Source organism: Triticum urartu, chromosome 4 (assembly GCF_003073215.2).
Source record: "Triticum urartu cultivar G1812 chromosome 4, Tu2.1, whole genome shotgun sequence".
NCBI lineage: Eukaryota > Viridiplantae > Streptophyta > Magnoliopsida > Poales > Poaceae > Triticum > Triticum urartu.
The window spans coordinates 240,347,647-240,365,428 of record NC_053025.1 but is presented as its reverse complement, the minus strand read 5'-3'; the positions used below and the strand labels follow the sequence as shown (position 1 = coordinate 240,365,428).

At 46.1% G+C, this 17,782-nt stretch overlaps 1 protein-coding gene across 1 annotated transcript; it reads right to left on the bottom strand.

The window, feature by feature from the left end:
* Positions 1-7,271: 7,271 nt before the first annotated feature.
* LOC125553788 lies at positions 7,272-8,026 on the bottom strand. The gene has a single exon (XM_048717488.1). It carries the CDS (start codon positions 7,882-7,884, stop codon positions 7,501-7,503), a length of 384 nt encoding a protein of 127 aa, XP_048573445.1. The 5' UTR covers positions 7,885-8,026; the 3' UTR covers positions 7,272-7,500.
* Positions 8,027-17,782: the final 9,756 nt, after the last annotated feature.

Here is a 17,782-nt window from a genome sequence, read left to right as displayed (position 1 = left end):
CTTCGGTCTTCAATATTCGAGAATGACGACGAGAAACACCACCATGAATTGTTGAGACACTCTGGAATAACGAAGAATATAAAGGTTGGATCAACAACGAAAAGAATTTGAAAGATCTTGGAGAAAAACATATGACTAATGATAATTCATTCTTATGTCAACTTTGAAAGAATTTGAGGATAGCTCCGTGAAATAGAAGAGTCAGGTAAGATCCTGGGAAAAGACCTGTGGGTTAGGGGCCACTCAAAAGATACACCGTTGAACGATTTTAAAGATGGATTGTGCCAGTTGAATTAAATGGCTTGAATGAGATAACATCCTCGAAAGAGCTTGAACGAAAGCAGAGTGGACACACGAATCTTCGAGATATCTTGAGCACTCCGGAACAATTGAATAGCGAGAAATTTTTGATTAAGAGGTGCACCGGCATGAGAAAACATTTAAAACAATGAAAGGAATATGATCAACACCAAAACTTGAATTGCATCCACCGGAGAAGAAATAGAACGAAGAATGTTGAACTTGAAGCTTTGTTAGTATCTTCACGAAAATTCACTGGATCGAAACTTGAAATAAAAAGATGAAGAGACCTCACATCAATAAAATGGAAAACGGATTAAAAAATCCGAGTCCTTGAAAAAAAAGGGGGGGGGGGGGGGAAAACAAAGACAACTTGGGCAGATGGAAAGGATACCGTTGAGAAAACTTAGAGTTGATCTTGCGGATGTTGAAAATGATAGGATCCACTAGAAGGGAAGCACATCGCTTGGAAAAGAATTGGCATGACAATCTCGATAAGCAAGAAGGATTGGTATTCACATAGAACACTGCTTAGGAAAGGTATGGAATCAACATTTGACTTCGAAGCAACTCGAATACCACAAACCAAAACAAAACAAAGGATTGGCTTGCAAAATAAGCCAGAAACAAACATATGATAGACCCCATATCGTATCATGTGTCTGTTGAAAAGATATCCTACGTAATACTTGAATTCCCACTTATAAACTCCCGAAACTTTCTGGTTATGCAATCAGGTGTTGGGGATACAGGGGAAGCATAATATCTCACCCAAAACTAGCAAATCCTACATCCAGCTATATCCATCCTTCAACACATAACCAAGAAACCTTCGGAAATCATTTACCTCAACATTCGAAAAGCATCCGTTATACGACTTATGGCAATACTCCCGAACTCCCGCCCCAGTACTGGGTGGCGTCGAGGTTATCTCACCAAGAACTGCATAAAAGAGATTTTCGATGTCGGCGAACTCAGGTATTCCAGAACTGCAACGATAAATTTGTGATGACAACACCTCGGAGCTCAACTCCCCGGGACACTGCCACAACCCCTAAATGTCAGGAGGCACCAAGAACAATGTTCTTGTCACAAAACCATCGGAATGATTCCAAGATACCCGTGTGATCCTAAAAAAATTAGTGAAATTTGAGAAGAGAAGAGTCAAAACTCTACGTCGGGAGGCCTCACCAGAACGACGAAGGGACTAAGGAGTAAAAATAATCCTACTCTCCGATATATATATATATATAATCCTATAAGACTCAAAACATTTTTCTAGACTCAACAACGCCAACGATTCGATCAAGCAGGGGGCTCCTAAGTCAGGGAAGGCTCTGATTACCAACTTGTCACACCCACGATGCGGCTATATCTCCCACGTGTCGCAGCACGACTTAAAGGCATAACCGCATAGTAGGCATGTCGCAAGAGGGGTAATCTTTACACATCCCATGTACTGAATAAGAAAGGGGTAAAGATTTGGCTTACAATCGCCACTTCACACGATACATAAATATAGCATTACATCATCCAGAATACAATCAAGGTCCGACTATGGAACCTAAATAAAAGAAGACTACCCCTAATGCTAGATCCGCCGATCACCCCGACTGGGCTCCACTACTGATCAACTAGAAACAAAAACAACACAACGAACACGATCTTCATCGAGCTCCTCGAGCTCGCTTGCGTCACCTGCACTGGCATCATCGGCACCTGCATCTGAGTATCTGTGAGCCACGAGGACTCAGCAATCTCACACCCTCGCGATCAAGACTATTTAAGCTTATGGGTAGGAAAAGGTAGTGAGGTGGAGCTGCAGCAAGCACTAGCATATATGGTGGCTAACTTACGCAAATGAGAGTGAGAAGAGAAGCAAAGCACGGTCGTGAACTAGAAGTGATCAAGAAGTGATCCTGGAACTACTTACGTTCCAACATAACACAAGAACCGTGTTCACTTCCCGGACTCCGCCGAAAAGAGACCATCACGGCTACACACGCGGTTGATGCATTTTAATTAAGGTAAGTGTCAAGTTCTCTACAACCGGATATTAACAAATTCCCATCTGCCCATAACCGCGGGCACGGCTTTCGAAAGTTCAAAACCCTGCAGGGGTGTCCCAACTTAGCCCATCACAAGCTCTCACGGTCAACGAAGGATATTCCTTCTCCCAGGAAGACCCGATCAGACTCGGAATCCCGGTTACAAGACATTTCGACAATGGTAAAACAAGACCAGCAAAGCTTCCCAAATGTGCCGACAAATGCCGATAGGAGCTGCACATATCTCGTTCTCAGGGCACACCGGATAGGTCAAGCTACGAGTAAAACCAACCCTTGAGTTGCCCCGAGGTGGCCCCGCAGGCTGCCCGGTTCGGACCAACACTTAGACAAGCACTGGCCCAGGGGGGTTAAAATAAAGATGACCCTTGGGTTGGCCGACCCAAGGGAAGGGTAATAGGTTGTTAGGCAAATGTAAAACCAAGGTTGGGCCTTGCTGAAGGAGTTTTATTCAAAGCGAACTGTCAAGGGCTTCCCATAACACCCAACCATGTAAGGAACGCAAAATCAAGGAACATAACACCGGTATGACGGAAACTAGGGCGGCAAGAGTGGAACAAAACACCAGGCATAAGGCCGAGCCTTCCACCCTTTACCAAGTATATAGATGCATTAATTAAATAAGAGATATTGTGATATCCCAACATATCCATGTTTCAACATGGAACAATCTTTATCTTCACCTGCAACTAACAACGCTGTAAGAGGGGCTGAGCAAAAGCTGTAACCTAGCCAAACAACGGTTTGCTAGGAAAGGTGGGTTAGAGGCTGACATGGCAAAATGGGAGGCATGATATAGCAAGTGGTAGGTATCGCGGCATAGCAATAGAGCGAACAACTAGCAAGAAGCAAACAACATAGTAAACAACCATCACATAACATGGCATGATGCACAATCAAGTATGATGCATGTCCGGTTTAAATATGCACGGCATGGCAAAGTGCAACAACCAAAACTACAAATTAAGTGGACCTCAATATGCAACGGGTTGCATATTGACGAAACACCACATGACTTATTTAGTTCACTCCCGGTTAGGTACTCAACAATGTTAAATGTTGGCTAACATGGCAAGAGGTGAAGCATGAGTAAAATACACAGTTAGGCATTTTAAATGAGGCCGGAAACATCAAACAACAATTCTGGTAAATCCCCACATGCATAGCAATTTAAAGCAAACAACAATTTTAACATTCTTGATGTTGTTATCATGATGCGGATGAGATTTTCAAGTTTTATGCAATTTTTATTAAAAGTTGACAAGAGCATTATGAAGCATTTGTCACCGTGGTGGAAAGAAAAGAGGTGCCACGGCAACGATAACGAAAACGGATACCGATGCAAAAGGAAGTGGGTGAGAGTGTGTCAAGAGATGGTGGGGCGATCCCGGTAGCCGGGTGTCCCACATGACGGTGGCAAGGAAACAAGGAACGTGCAAGGATCAGATCGGGCATGGGGCAAACACAGGCATCTCATACAACACATCACAAGCGTTCATTGTTTTACGGTCGTCATGGTACTTGACGAAGGGGTACTTGACGAATAACGGTCGTCGTGGTACTTGGTGAAATCTTCGGAGATGGACTTGACGCATGAAAGGTCTTCGGTGCCACGGTACTTGTCAGGTCATCATGTGGACGTACTTTCGAAGAGGAACTTGTCGCGTCCCAAAATGAGCAAGGAAAAAGCCCTCGTTCAACGGTGCTCAAACTTGACGAAATCCACGAACTGTTATTGGCGTATCCTGGTCTTGGAGAGGTCTATGGAAAAGAACTTGGCGTTCACGGAGACAAGGAGCCGCGGTCTTGGCGTCGAGCAGGGGTGCGAAGGCCAACGAGGGGCGAGGTGGACGCTGTTGTTGCCTGCCAGGAGGCGAAGCAAGGCGGGAGGATGCCGGTGGAGTAGGGTCGGCCTAGGCGTGAAGCAGCGACCCGAGCAGGGAGCAGGGAGGCCGGAAGGCGCGTTCTGGGAGGCGCCGTGCAGGTTGTCGGCGAGGGCAACGGAGAGGTCCGGCTCGCCGGGCCGACGGACGGCAGGGCAAGGGCCAGCGCGGAGCGGGGCTCGAGCGCTGCAAAGGGAGAAGGACGGCGGGAGCTGCAGGGTGCCGGCGATGCTGATGGTCTCACGGGCCATGCCGGGCGACGGACGCAACTCGGGGGAGGCGCGGATGCGGGGCCTCGCTGGTGGCCTGCTGGACGGGCGTGAGGAAGGAGACGCTCGGAGGAGGCTCGCGGGCAGGCAGCAGCGCAGCTGCACAGGGCTCCGGCGACGCGAAGACTTGGCGCGGGGTGACGGCGCCATGGGAGGTGCGCTGTAGAGGGAGAGAGGGAGGCGCGCGGGATCGAGAGGTGAGGAGGGGATCGAGCGAATGGAGATGGGATCGGGCCTCTCCTGGCGGCGCGAGGTGGAGACGAGGGAGAGAGGAGAGAAGCTCGCTAGGGTTAGTGGCGGTTAAGGTGGGCCGGCGCAGGAGGCCCAGTGGAGAAGGGAGTGGTGAGAGGCCTGGTTGCTGGGCTGCGGGAAAGGGTGGCCTAGGTGGGCCGGCTTGGAGGGAGGCCCAAGTGGGCTGCGGCTGGTCTGAAGCTCCTGTTTCCTCTCTCTAATTTTCTTCAAGCAGAAAATAAAGAGAAAAGCACAGGGGAAAAGGAGAGGTGTATGAGAAATATAAAAATATCCTCATGACCTTGAATTCATGCCCTATTTGATAAAATTGGTTTGGACATCTTTAGAGGTAGAAAAATAAAACAAGTTTAAATATCATTCAAACTTGAGGCATTTTCGAACCTAACCAAAACAACTCCAAAGGATCTGAAATTTGACAGAGAGGTTAAAGGAAAGGTGTATGGTTAATAGGAAAAGAATGAACATTTATGGACGACAGAAAATGGCACTTGCAAAAATGAAAGGAATAAGAAAGAAGAAGGCAGTGATGACACATGGGTAGATTTTAGAGAGATGGGAAGGGGTTGATACAAATGACAAGAATAGAGCAAGACAACATCATGAAGAATGCAATGCACATGGTGATAAAGATGAAATGCAAAATGGCAAGAGGCACGATGCAAAGCAAACAATGATGACATGATCAAATGCAACAAATAAACAAACATGACAACAACAGTGAATAACTGAAAGACACCTGACGCATCGGTCTCGGGGCGTCACAGTTAGCTAGGGTTCGGAGGGGTGCGGGGCTGGGCTACAGATGGGTCGGCGGAGAGGGAAACGGCCATAGGCCTGGTCGGCTGGGCTGCTGGTTGTGCTCTCTCTCTCCCTCATATTTTCTTTAACAGAAAACAATAGAGAGAAGGAAAAGGAAGAGGGAGGTTTAGGGAAAGGAATTTGAACTCGGGGACAATTTTCCTGGTCTCACAAAAATGAGTTTGACCCAAGAAAATTAGAAATGGCATGATCGAAAGATATAAATTCAAACTCATTTGAATTTAATTCAAATGAGTTTGAACTAAGACTTGGTAAAAGAAAGGGCCATAAATGTTTGGATTTTTAGAGGAGCCTCGATGAAAGAGATAAAGAATTGTTGCCAAGGTTTGAAGGTGAAACTTGAAACAGAAGATGCATGAAAATAAAATACAAGTGTGTTATGGTTAATTCCAAAATAATGAAATATTTATTGTAGCTCTCTAAATATCGAGAGGATATATTATAAAAATAAATCGCTATGTGAATTCCCTCAATTTAAATGGATCAAAGATCCATACGATTTATTTAAGTTAAGTTTTTTCTTAAAAGGGTTGCAAGATGATATGATGCAATGCACATGATGTAAAGATGAATGCGACAAATAAATAATTAACACAACTGACACGTAAAACATGAAAGGCATCTGGAGCATCGATCTTGGGGCGTTACATAAATAGAGAGAAGAAAGATTTTATCCAGTTTTATGAATTCTTTTTTGTTATGTTAAGTTTTTTTTTAAAAGGGTTGCAAGATGATATGATGCAATGCACATAATGTAAAGATGAATACGATAAATAAATAAATAACACAACTGACACGTAAAACATGAAAGGCATCTGGAGCATCGATCTTGGGGCGTTACATAAATAGAGAGAAGAAAGGTTTTATCCAGTTTTATGAATTCTTTTTTGTTATGTCTGAGTGTTTAATATACCATACTCATAATATTTTATGTTTCTCATTACGTTTTGATGCAAAGAAGCAGGGCCAGTTTCAGAGCTACCTGCTCTCCCACACACATATGGGCCAAGAGAAATGCAGTTGGGGAGGATAATTGTAGAAACAAAAATACATTTTAGCAGTATTTTTTTCTCGAGAAAACACAAAAGAGTTTGTGTTTTATTACATTGAACAGGAAGACATCAGGGGTAAGGAGGGGTCGCGCGCACACGCACTAGCTTTGTGCTTATGTTTAAAGCTTCCGACACTGATTTTGAGCATCCGGGAAATTGTCTCGACTCATTCTTATTACAAAAACAAGTGATATGTTCAGGAAACATTTTACTTTGATGTAATCCTCTCATATGAAAATCTTTTTGAGCTTAATTATGCCAACAAGCACCATGTGTCATTTTTAGTAATGAGTTTTATCCAAATTCCAAAGTGAACATGTTCATACACAAAACTATAGCTTTTCTCCAATGTGCTAATGTTGTTTTCTAATTTATCGTGCTAAATATATGTGGCTATGAAAGGCATTAACTTCTAATCCTATATTATCCAAATATCATCTAGCTTCTGCTTAGGCAATCCCTACAGCTACAAAGGAGATGTGACTATCCTTTGTTGTGGTGGGTGTTCATGCGCTCTGGTGGGTGATAACCCCTACCGTAACAACCTACTGAACCGGCAACTACCAGAAGTCAAAATACAATACGGTACATGGAGGAAGAGACCACCATCAAAGGTAGAAAAGAGGCCGGTAAAAAAAAAGGCGCGGCAAGGCGCGCGTCCCCTTCTAGTAGATATAGACAAGCACATGGACCCATGCAGCACAGAGCCTTCAGCCTTAAGCCCTTAACGCAGAGCAAACCAACACGGCGAGTAGCTACCAGTTAATTTACACCGCACTTTTACACCCAGGCCCAGCCATCAAACGGAAACTGCCAAAACAACCCCGAGATCAGACTCTACCCACCTACTGGCAGGCGCCTACTCGTCGTCGTCTCCGCCGCCGCCGAAGAGCGCGGAGCGGTAGTAGAGGAGGGCGAGGATGAGAAGCAGCATGAGCGCCACGCCGATGGGGGAGCCCCCGACGCGGTGCACGGCGTCGGGCGAGCCGCCGAAGGCGAACACGTCGGCGAACGCCGCGGCACCGCGGTCGGAGGAGAGAAGGCGGATGAGGAGGAGGAGGCCCACGGGGAGGAGGAGCAGGCCCACGGGGCTGAGCAGCTCGGCGATGGCGTCGGTGACCGCCTCGCCGCCGTCGCCCAGGAAGAGCGGGCCCGCCACCACCAGCCCCACCACCACCGCCAGCAGCAGCCCGTGCGGCGCCCCGCGCGGGCCCCCGTAGTACTGCTCCTCCGCCATTGACATCGCCTTCTCTCTCGCCCTCTTACCTGTACCTGGGGCGATAATTGTGCGAGGCTGCGGTGACGGGTGTGGGCAGAGTGAGTAGTCGAGCCTTTAGAGAGTGAGGGCAGGGGTGGGAGTGTGAAATGATGAACTAGCAGTAGCGGGGAGGGGCATGTGAGGGGGGGGGGGGGGGGGGGGTGGACCACATGAAGGAAAGCGGTGGGGTGGTGGTACTGGTAACGCAAGGCCACTGAATGTGGGTTCCACGCGGGGTGAGCTTTATTAGGGTGGAGCCACCCACAGTGGCACGGCCTGCGTGCTCAGAAGATCGTTTTTTTTTTTGTGCTCAAACGTAAAGATCGTTCTTTTTTTTTTTTATCATCGGATTAGGAGGGCGTTCTTAGTAAAAGGGAGAGGTGATATGCGTTTGATCACGGGATAGTCGTGATGATTATTGTTGAGTAATGTGATTGTATTAGAAACATAAATTAGATTAAGAAATATTTTGGCTCGCCTTGTACTTTAAATAGATCATGTACTCATATATATATATATATATATATATATATATATATATATATATATATATATATATATATATCCTATAAACATAAATTATTACATTCCCATGTACTTTAAATGATCATGTACTATTCATCACCTAGGATGCAGAATAAATTATTCTTTACCCGAGGTAATCTTATAATCATTTCATAATTAAATTATGTTTTGAATTCAAATAGTTACATTCCTATTGATTCACTACATAAATATTGACATAAAAAATAAAAATATAGGTCATAAGACAAGAAAATTTATAGTTTATGTGTATTTTAGACTATGTTTTTACGTTTGTAATTTTACATAACATAAAATATTTTTTACGGCGATTATATATTTTCTTACGGTCTCTTTTTGCGTCGGAAATAAGACAAAACTTACGGAACGTAAAATTACGGTGCATTGATGGTAAAATAGAGGGGGGTGAAGAATAACTATTCCTCACCCAGGGTGACGAATAGCGACCCTATATATATATATATATATATATATATATATATATATATATATATATATATATATATATATATATATATATATATATATATATATACTAGTAAATATGTCCGTGCGTTGCAACGGGAGAAAACCAAACTCCACATGCCCTTACCTAATAAGTATGGCTAAAGACCTCACCCTTCACGGCCCACGTTGACCTACCCGACACACATAAATTTGTCCTTATTCGCTCCTCGGACCAAACCCTTGCCACTCCACTCCACTTCGTCACCCAAACTCCCGTCCGGTGATTTTTTGCCTTCTCCGGCATGGCAGGTAGAGGATCCGAGCCCTACACTTCCAGATCCATTGATTCCGTGCTCGTTGCACAGGGCCCCGAGGAGGAGATGACGTCGCCGCTCCCTGGAGGAGGCCACTCGACGGTAGTGCTCAGACTTTTTCTTTCGAGATCCATTGCTTCCACCCAAATGGCGCATGGATCTGCCGCGAGGTGTGTCCCGGTGACGACGGAAGCCCTCGTGACAGTGGACGTTCGTGAGGCAGTGTTGCATTATCCGGTGCCCGGTATGGTGTACCAGTCCAGGCGCCGCTACCGCGTCATGGTGGACGTCGCTGGCTCCTTCCAAGACGGATCAATCATCGATCTCACGTCCACTGACATCGTGAAGGTTCTGGACTCTAATGAGGAAGAGTAGAACATGGGAGACGGCCGCACCTTGAGTCTTGCGAGCCGGTGCATGTCCCATGTCCTATTCTATCTCGCCGGTGACCAGAGCAACACTTTGAGGGGTGCAGTCGACCGTCGGATATGGACACGGCGGACGTACGGGCTCTGCTTAGATTAGGTTTTAGGTGTCGTAATAGTATGGATTTATTAATTTCTTAATTGAATTGAGGTATCCCGTTGTGGAAGAAATTATTTGAGGCATGACCGATCAGTGTCCACGGACGCGTCCTCATAGGCGTTTGAGGGGTCGAATTTGCTGTATCCGGCTGAAGATGCTTTTAGTATGGGCTCTACTTCGATTAGGTTTTACGTGTCATGTAATAGTATGGATTTATTAGATTTCTTAATTAAATTGAGGTATCCAGTTAGTGCTATGGACGTGCTTTCGTTGTTTGAGGGGTCGAATTTGCTGTATTCGCTTATGATGCCAGTGTTGGGGAACGTTGCAGAAAACAAAAAATTTCCTACGGTTTCACCAAGATCCATCTAGGAGTTCATCTAGCAACGAGTGATTGGATTGCATCTACATACCTTTGTAGATCACGCGCGGAAGCGTTCAAAGAACGGGGATGAGGAAGTCGTACTCGACGTGATCCAAATCACCGGAGATCCTAGCGCCGAACGGACGGCACCTCCGCGTTCAACACACGTACGGTCAGCGTGACGTCTCCTCCTTCTTGATCCAGCAAGGGGAAGGAGAGGTTGAGGAAGATGGCTCCAGCAGCAGCACGACGGCGTGGTGGTGATGGAGCTGCAGTACTCCGGCAGGGCTTCGCCAAGCACTATGGAGGAGGAGGATGTGTTGGAGAGGGAGAGGGAGGCACCAAAGGCGTGGGGTGAGAGGCCCTCCTTCCCCCACTATATATAGGGAGCCTAGGGGGGGCACCGGCCCTAGGAGATGCAATCTCCTAGGGGGGGCGGCGGCCAAGGGAGGAATCCCTCCTCCCCAAGGCACCTAGGAGGTGCCTTCCCCTTTTAGGACTCTTCCTTTCTTGATCTCTTGGCGCATGGGCCTCTTGGGGCTGGTGCCCTTGGCCCATATAGGCCAAGGCGCACACCCCTACAGCCCATGTGGCCCCCCGGGGCAGGTGGCCCACCCGGTGGACCCCCGGGACCCTTCCGGTGGTCCCGGTACAATACCGGTGACCCCGAAACTTGTCCCGACGGCCGAAATAGCACTTCCTATATAATAATTCTTTACCTCCGGACCATTCCGGAACTCCTCGTGACGTCCGGGATCTCATCCGAGACTCCGAACAACATTCAGGTTACTGCATATACATATCCCTACAACCCTAGCATCACCGAACCTTAAGTGTGTAGACCCTACGGGTTCGGGAGACATGTAGACATGACCGAGACGACTCTCCGGCCAATAACCAACAGCGGGATCTGGATACCCATGTTGGCTCCCACATGCTCCTCGATGATCTCATCGGATGAACCACGATGTCGAGGATTCAATCAATCCCGCATACAATTCCCTTCGTCAATCGGTATGTTACTTGCCCGAGATCCGATCGTCGGTATCCCAATACCTCGTTCAATCTCGTTACCGGCAAGTCACTTTACTCGTACCGTAATGCATGATCCCGTGACCAGACACTTGGTCACTTTGAGCTCATTATGATGATGCATTACCGAGTGGGCCCAGTGATACCTCTCCGTCATATGGAGTGACAAATCCCAGTCTTGATCCGTGTCAACCCAACAGTCACTTTCGGAGATACCCGTAGTATACCTTTATAGTCACCCAGTTACGTTGTGACGTTTGGTACACCCAAAGCACTCCTACGGTATCCGGGAGTTACACGATCTCATGGTCTAAGGAAAAGATACTTGACATTGGAAAACTCTAGCAAACGAACTATACGATCTTGTGCTATGTTTAGGATTGGGTCTTGTCCATCACATCATTCTCCTAATGATGTGATCTCGGTATCAATGACATCCAATGTCCATAGTCAGGAAACCATGACTATCTGTTGATCAACGAGCTAGTCAACTAGAGGCTTACTAGGGACATGTTGGTGTCTATTATTCACACATGTATTACGATTTCCGGATAACACAATTATAGCATGAATAAAGACAATTATCATGAACAAGGAAATATAATAATAATGCTTTTATTATTGCCTCTAGGGCATATTTCCAACAGTCTCCCACTTGCACTAGAGTCAATAATCTAGTTACATTGTGACGAATCGAACACCCATGGAATTCTGGTGTTGATCATGTTTTGCTCTAGGGAGAGGTTTAGTCAACGGATCTGCTACATTCGGGTCCGTATGTACTTTACAAATATCTATGTCTCCATCTTGAACATTTTTACGAATGGAGTTGAAGCGACGCTTGATGTGCCTTGTCTTCTTGTGAAACTTGGGCTCCTTGGCAAGTGCAATAGCTCCAGTGTTGTCACAGAAGAGCTTGATTGGCCCCGACGCATTGGGTATGACTCATAGGTTGGTGATGAACTCCTTCACCCAAATTGCTTCATGCGCTGCCTCCGAGGCTGCCATGTACTCCGCTTCACATGTAGATCCCGCCACGACGCTCTGCTTGCAACTGCACCAGCTTACTGCCCCACCATTCAAAATATACACGTATCCGGTTTGTGACTTTGAGTCATCCAGATCTGTGTCGAAGCTAGCGTCGACGTAACCCTTTACGACGAGCTCTTCGTCACCTCCATAAACGAGAAACATTTCCTTAGTCCTTTTCAGGTACTTCAGGATATTCTTGACCACTGTCCATTGTTCCTTGCCGGGATTACTTTGGTACCTACCTACCAAACTTACAGCAAGGTTTACATCAGGTGTGGTACACAGCATGGCATACATAATAGACCCTATGGCTGAGGCATAGGGGATGACACTCATCTCTTCTATATCTTCTGCCGTGGTCGGACATTGAGCTGAGCTTACCCCTTCTTAGACTGATCCATATTAAACTTCTTCAATATCTTATCAAGGTATGTGCTTTGTGAAAGACCTATGAGGCGTCTTGATCTATCTCTATAGATCTTGATGCCTAATATATAAGCAGCTTCTCCAAGGTCCTTCATTGAAACTCTTATTCAAGTAGGCCTTAATGTTGTCCAAAAGTTCTATATCATTTCCCATCAAAAGTATGTCATCTACATATAATATGAGAAATGCTACAGAGCTCCCACTTACTTTCTTGTAAACGCAGGCTTCTCCATAAGTCTGCATAAAACCAAACGCTTTGATCATCTCATCAAAGTGAATGTTCCAACTCCGAGATGCTTGCACCAGCCCATAAATCAAGCGTTGGAGCTTGCACACCTTGTCAGCATTCTTAGGATCGACAAAACCTTCCGGCTGCATCATATACAATTCTTCCTTAAGGAAACCATTAAGGAATGCCGTTTTGACGTCCATTTGCCATATCTCATAATCATAGAATGCGGCAATTGCTAACATGATTCGGACGGACTTCAGCTTCGCTATGGGTGAGAAAGTCTCATCGTAGTCAACCCCTTAAACTTGTCGATAACCCTTAGCGACAAGCCGAGCTTTATAGATGGTCACATTACCATCCGCGTATGTCTTCTTCTTAAAGATCCATTTATTTTCTATGGCTCGCCGCTCAACGGGCAAGTCAGTCAAAGTCCATACTTCGTTTTCATACATGGATCCTATCTCGGATTTCATGGCTTCCAGCCATTTGTCGGAATCCGGGCCCGCCATCGCTTCTTCATAGTTCGAAGGTTCACCGTTGTCTAACAACATGATTTCCAAGACAGGGTTGCCGTACCACTCTGGTGCGGAACGTGTCCTTGTGGACCTTCGAATTTCAGTAGGAGCTTCATCAGAAGTATCTTGATCATCATCATTAACTTCCTCTCTAGTCGGTGCAGGCACCTCAGGAACATTTTCTTGAGCTGCGCCACTTTCCGGTTCAAGAGGTAATACTTCATCAAGTTCTACTTTCCTCCCACTTACTTCTTTCGAGAGAAACTCCTTCTCTAGAAAGGATCCATTCTTGGCAACAAAGACCTTGCCTTCGGATCTAAGGTAGAAGGTATACCCAATAGTTTCTTTAGGGTATCCTATGAAGACGCATTTTTTCGACTTGGGTTCGAGCTTTTCAGGTTGAAGTTTCTTGACATAAGCATCGCATCCCCAAACTTTTAGAAACGACAACTTAGGTTTCTTCCCAAACCATAATTCATACGGTGTCGTCTCAACGGATTTCGACGGAGCCCTATTTAAAGTGAATGCGGCAGTCTCTAAAGCATAGACCCAAAAAGATAGCGGTAAAATCGGTAAGAGACATCATAGATCGCACCATATCTAATAGAGTGCGATTACGACGTTCGGACACACCATTACGCTGAGGTGTTCCAGGCGGCGTGAGTTGTGAAACTATTCCACATTTTCTTAAGTGTGTGCCAAACTCGTGACTCAAGTATTCTCCTCCACGATCAACTTGATTTTCCTGTCACGTTGTTCTCAACCTCACTCTGAAATTCCTTGAACTTTTCAAAGGTTTCAGACTTGTGTTTCATTAAGTAGACATACCCATATCTACTCAAGTCATCAGTGAGGGTGAGAACATAATGATAGCCACCGCGAGCCTCAACAATCATTGGACCGCACACATCAGTATGTATGATTTCCAATAAGTTGGTTGCTCGCTCCATTGTTCCTGAGAACGGAGCCTTGGACATTTTACCCATGAGGCATGGTTCGCACATGTCAAATGATTCATAATCAAGAGACTCTAAAAGTACATCTGCATGGAGCTTCTTCATGCGTTTGACACCTATGTGACCAAGGCGGCATTGCCACAAGTATGTGGACTATCATTATCATCTTATCTTTTGGTATTCACACTATGAATATGTGGCATTATGCTCGAGATTCATTAAGAATAAACAATTCACATCGGAGCATGACCATAAAACATATCTCTCATATAAATAGAAACAACCATTATTCTCAGTTTAAATGAGTAGCCATCTCGTATTAAACGAGATCCTGATACAATGTTCATGCTCAAAGCTGGCACTAAATAACAATTATTGAGGTTTAAAACTAATCCCGAAGGTAAATGTAGAGGTAGCGTGCGACGGCGATCACATCGACCTTGGAACCATTCCCGACGCGCATCGTCACCTCGTCCTTCGCCAGTCTCCGCTTATTCCGCAGCTCCTGCTTGAGTTACAAATGTGAGCAACTGCACCGGTATCAAATACCCAGGAGCTACTACGAGTACTGGTAAGGTACACATCAATTACATGTATATCACATATACCTTGTTTTGCCGGCCTTCTTGTCCGCTAAGTATTTGGGGCAGTTCCGCTTCCAGTGACCACTTCCTTGCAATAAAAGCACTCAGTCTCGGGCTTGGGTCCATTCTTTGGCTTCTTCCCGGCAGCTTGCTTGCGGCGCGGCAACTCCCTTGCCGTCCTTCTTGAAGGTTTCTTACCCTTGCCCTTCTTGAACTTAGTGGTTTTATTCACCATCAACACTTGATGTTCCTTTTTGACTTCTACCTCTGCTGATTTCAGCATTGCAAATACTTCAGGAATGGTCTTTTCCATCCCCTGCATATTGAAGTTCATCACAAAGCTCTTGTAGCTCGGTGGAAGCGACTGAAGGATTCTGTCAATGACCGCGTCATCCGGGAGATTAACTCCCAGCTGAGTCAAGCGGTTATGCAACCCAGACATAGTGAGTATGTGCTCACTGACAGAACTGTTTTCCTCCATCTTACAGCTGAAGAACTTGTCGGAGACTTCATATCTCTCGACCCGGGCATGAGCTTGGAAAACCATTTTCAGCTCTTCGAACATCTCATATGCTCCGTGTCTCTCAAAACGCTTTTGGAGCCCCGGCTCTAAGCTGTAAAGCATGCCGCACTGAACGAGGGAGTAGTCATCGGTACGTGCCTGCCAAGCATTCATAACGTCTTGTTCTGCAGGGAGAACAGGTGCGTCACCCTAGCGGTGCTTGTAGGACATAATCTTCTTGGCAGCTATGAGGATGATCCTCAGGTTCCGGACCCAGTCCATGTAGTTGCTGCCATCGTATTTCAGCTTGGTTTTCTCTAGGAACGCATTGAAGTTGAGGACTACGTTGGCCATTTGATCTACAAGACATATTGTAAAAAATTAGACTAAGTTCATGATAATTAAGTTCATCTAATCAAATTATTCAATGAACTCCCACTTAGATAGACATCCCTCCTGTAATCTAAGTATAACATGATCCGAGTTAACTAGGCCGTGTCCGATCATCACGTGAGACGGACTAGTCAACATCGGTGAACATCTTCATGTTGATCGTATCTTCTATACGACTCATGCTCGACCTTTCGGTCTTCTGTGTTCCGAGGCCATGTCTGTACATGCTAGGCTCGTCAAGTCAACCTAAGTGTTTGCATGTGTAAATCTGTCTTACACCCGTTGTATGTGAACGTTGGAATCTATCACACCCGATCATCACGTGGTGCTTCGAAACAACGAAACTGTCGCAACGGTGCACAGTTAGGGGGAACACTTTCTTGAAATTATTATGAGGGATCATCTTATTTACTACCGTCGTTCTAAGCAAACAAGATGTACAAAACATGATAAACATCACATGCAATCAAATAATAAGTGACATGATATGGCCAATATCACATAGCTCCTTTGATCTCCATCTTGGGGCTCCATGATCATCTTGTCACCGGCATGACACCATGATCTCCATCATCATGATCCATGAAGTTGCTCGCCAACTATTACTTCTACTACTATGGCTAACAATTTAGCAATAAAGTAAAGTAATTTACATGGCGTTTCTCAATGACACGCAGGTCATACAAAAAATAAAGACAACTCCTATGGCTCCTGCCGGTTGTCATACTCATCGACATGCAAGTCGTGATTCCTATTACAATAGCATGAACATCTCATACATCACATATATATCATTCATCATTCATCACAACTTTGGCCATATCAATATCACAAAGCACTTGCTGCAAAAACAAGTTAGACGTCCTCTAATTGTTGTTGCAAGTTTTACGTGGCTAAAAGGGTTCTAGCAAGAACGTTTTCTTACCTACGTGAAAGCCACAACGTGATTTGTCAACTTCTATTTACCCTTCATAAGGACCCTTTTCATCGAATCCGCTCCAACTAAAGTGGAAGAGACAGACACCCGCCAGCCACCTTATGCAACTAGTGCATGTCAGTCGGTGGAACCGGTCTCACGTAAGCGTACGTGTAAGGTTGGTCCGGGCCGCTTCATCCCACAAGTTGCAAGCAAGATAAGACTAGTAGCGGCAAGAAAGTTGACAAACTCAACGCCCACAACAAATTGTGTTCTACTCGTGCAAGAGAACTACGCATAGACCTAGCTCATGATGCCACTGTTGGGGAACGTTGCAGAAAACAAAAAAAATTCCTACGGTTTCACCAAGATCCATCTATGAGTTCATCTAGCAACGAGTGATCGGATTGCATCTACATACCTTTGTAGATCACGCGGAAGCGTTCAAAGAACGGGGATGAGGAAGTCGTACTCGACGTGATCCAAATCACCGGAGATCCTAGCGCCGAACGGACGGCACCTCCGCGTTCAACACACGTACGGTCAGCGTGACGTCTCCTCCTTCTTGATCCAGCAAGGGGAAGGAGAGGTTGAGGAAGATGGCTCCAGCAGCAGCACGACGGCGTGGTGGTGATGGAGCTGCAGTACTCCGGCAGGCTTCGCCAAGCTCTATGGAGGAGGAGGAGGTGTTGGAGAGGGAGAGGAGGCACCAAAGGCGTGGTTGAGAGGCCCTCCTTCCCCCACTATATATAGGGAGCCTAGGGGGGCGCCGGCCCTAGGAGATGCAATCTCCTAGGGGGGCGGCGGCCAAGGGAGGAATCCCTCCTCCCCAAGGCACCTAGGAGGTGCCTTCCCCTTTTAGGACTCTTCCTTTCTTGATCTCCTGGCGCATGGGCCTCTTGGGGCTGGTGCCCTTGGCCCATATAGGCCAAGGCGCACACCCCTACAGCCCATGTGGCCCCCGGGCAGGTGGCCCCACCCGGTGGACCCCCGGGACCCTTCCGGTGGTCCCGGTACAATACCGGTGACCCCGAAACTTGTCCCGATGCCCGAAATAGCACTTCCTATATATAATTCTTTACCTCCGGACCATTCCGGAACT

Coding starts and splice junctions, on each gene's coding strand:
- LOC125553788 (XM_048717488.1), bottom strand. CDS start 7,884: ATGTCAATGGCGGAGGAGCAGTACTACGGGGGCCCGCGCGGGGCGCCG.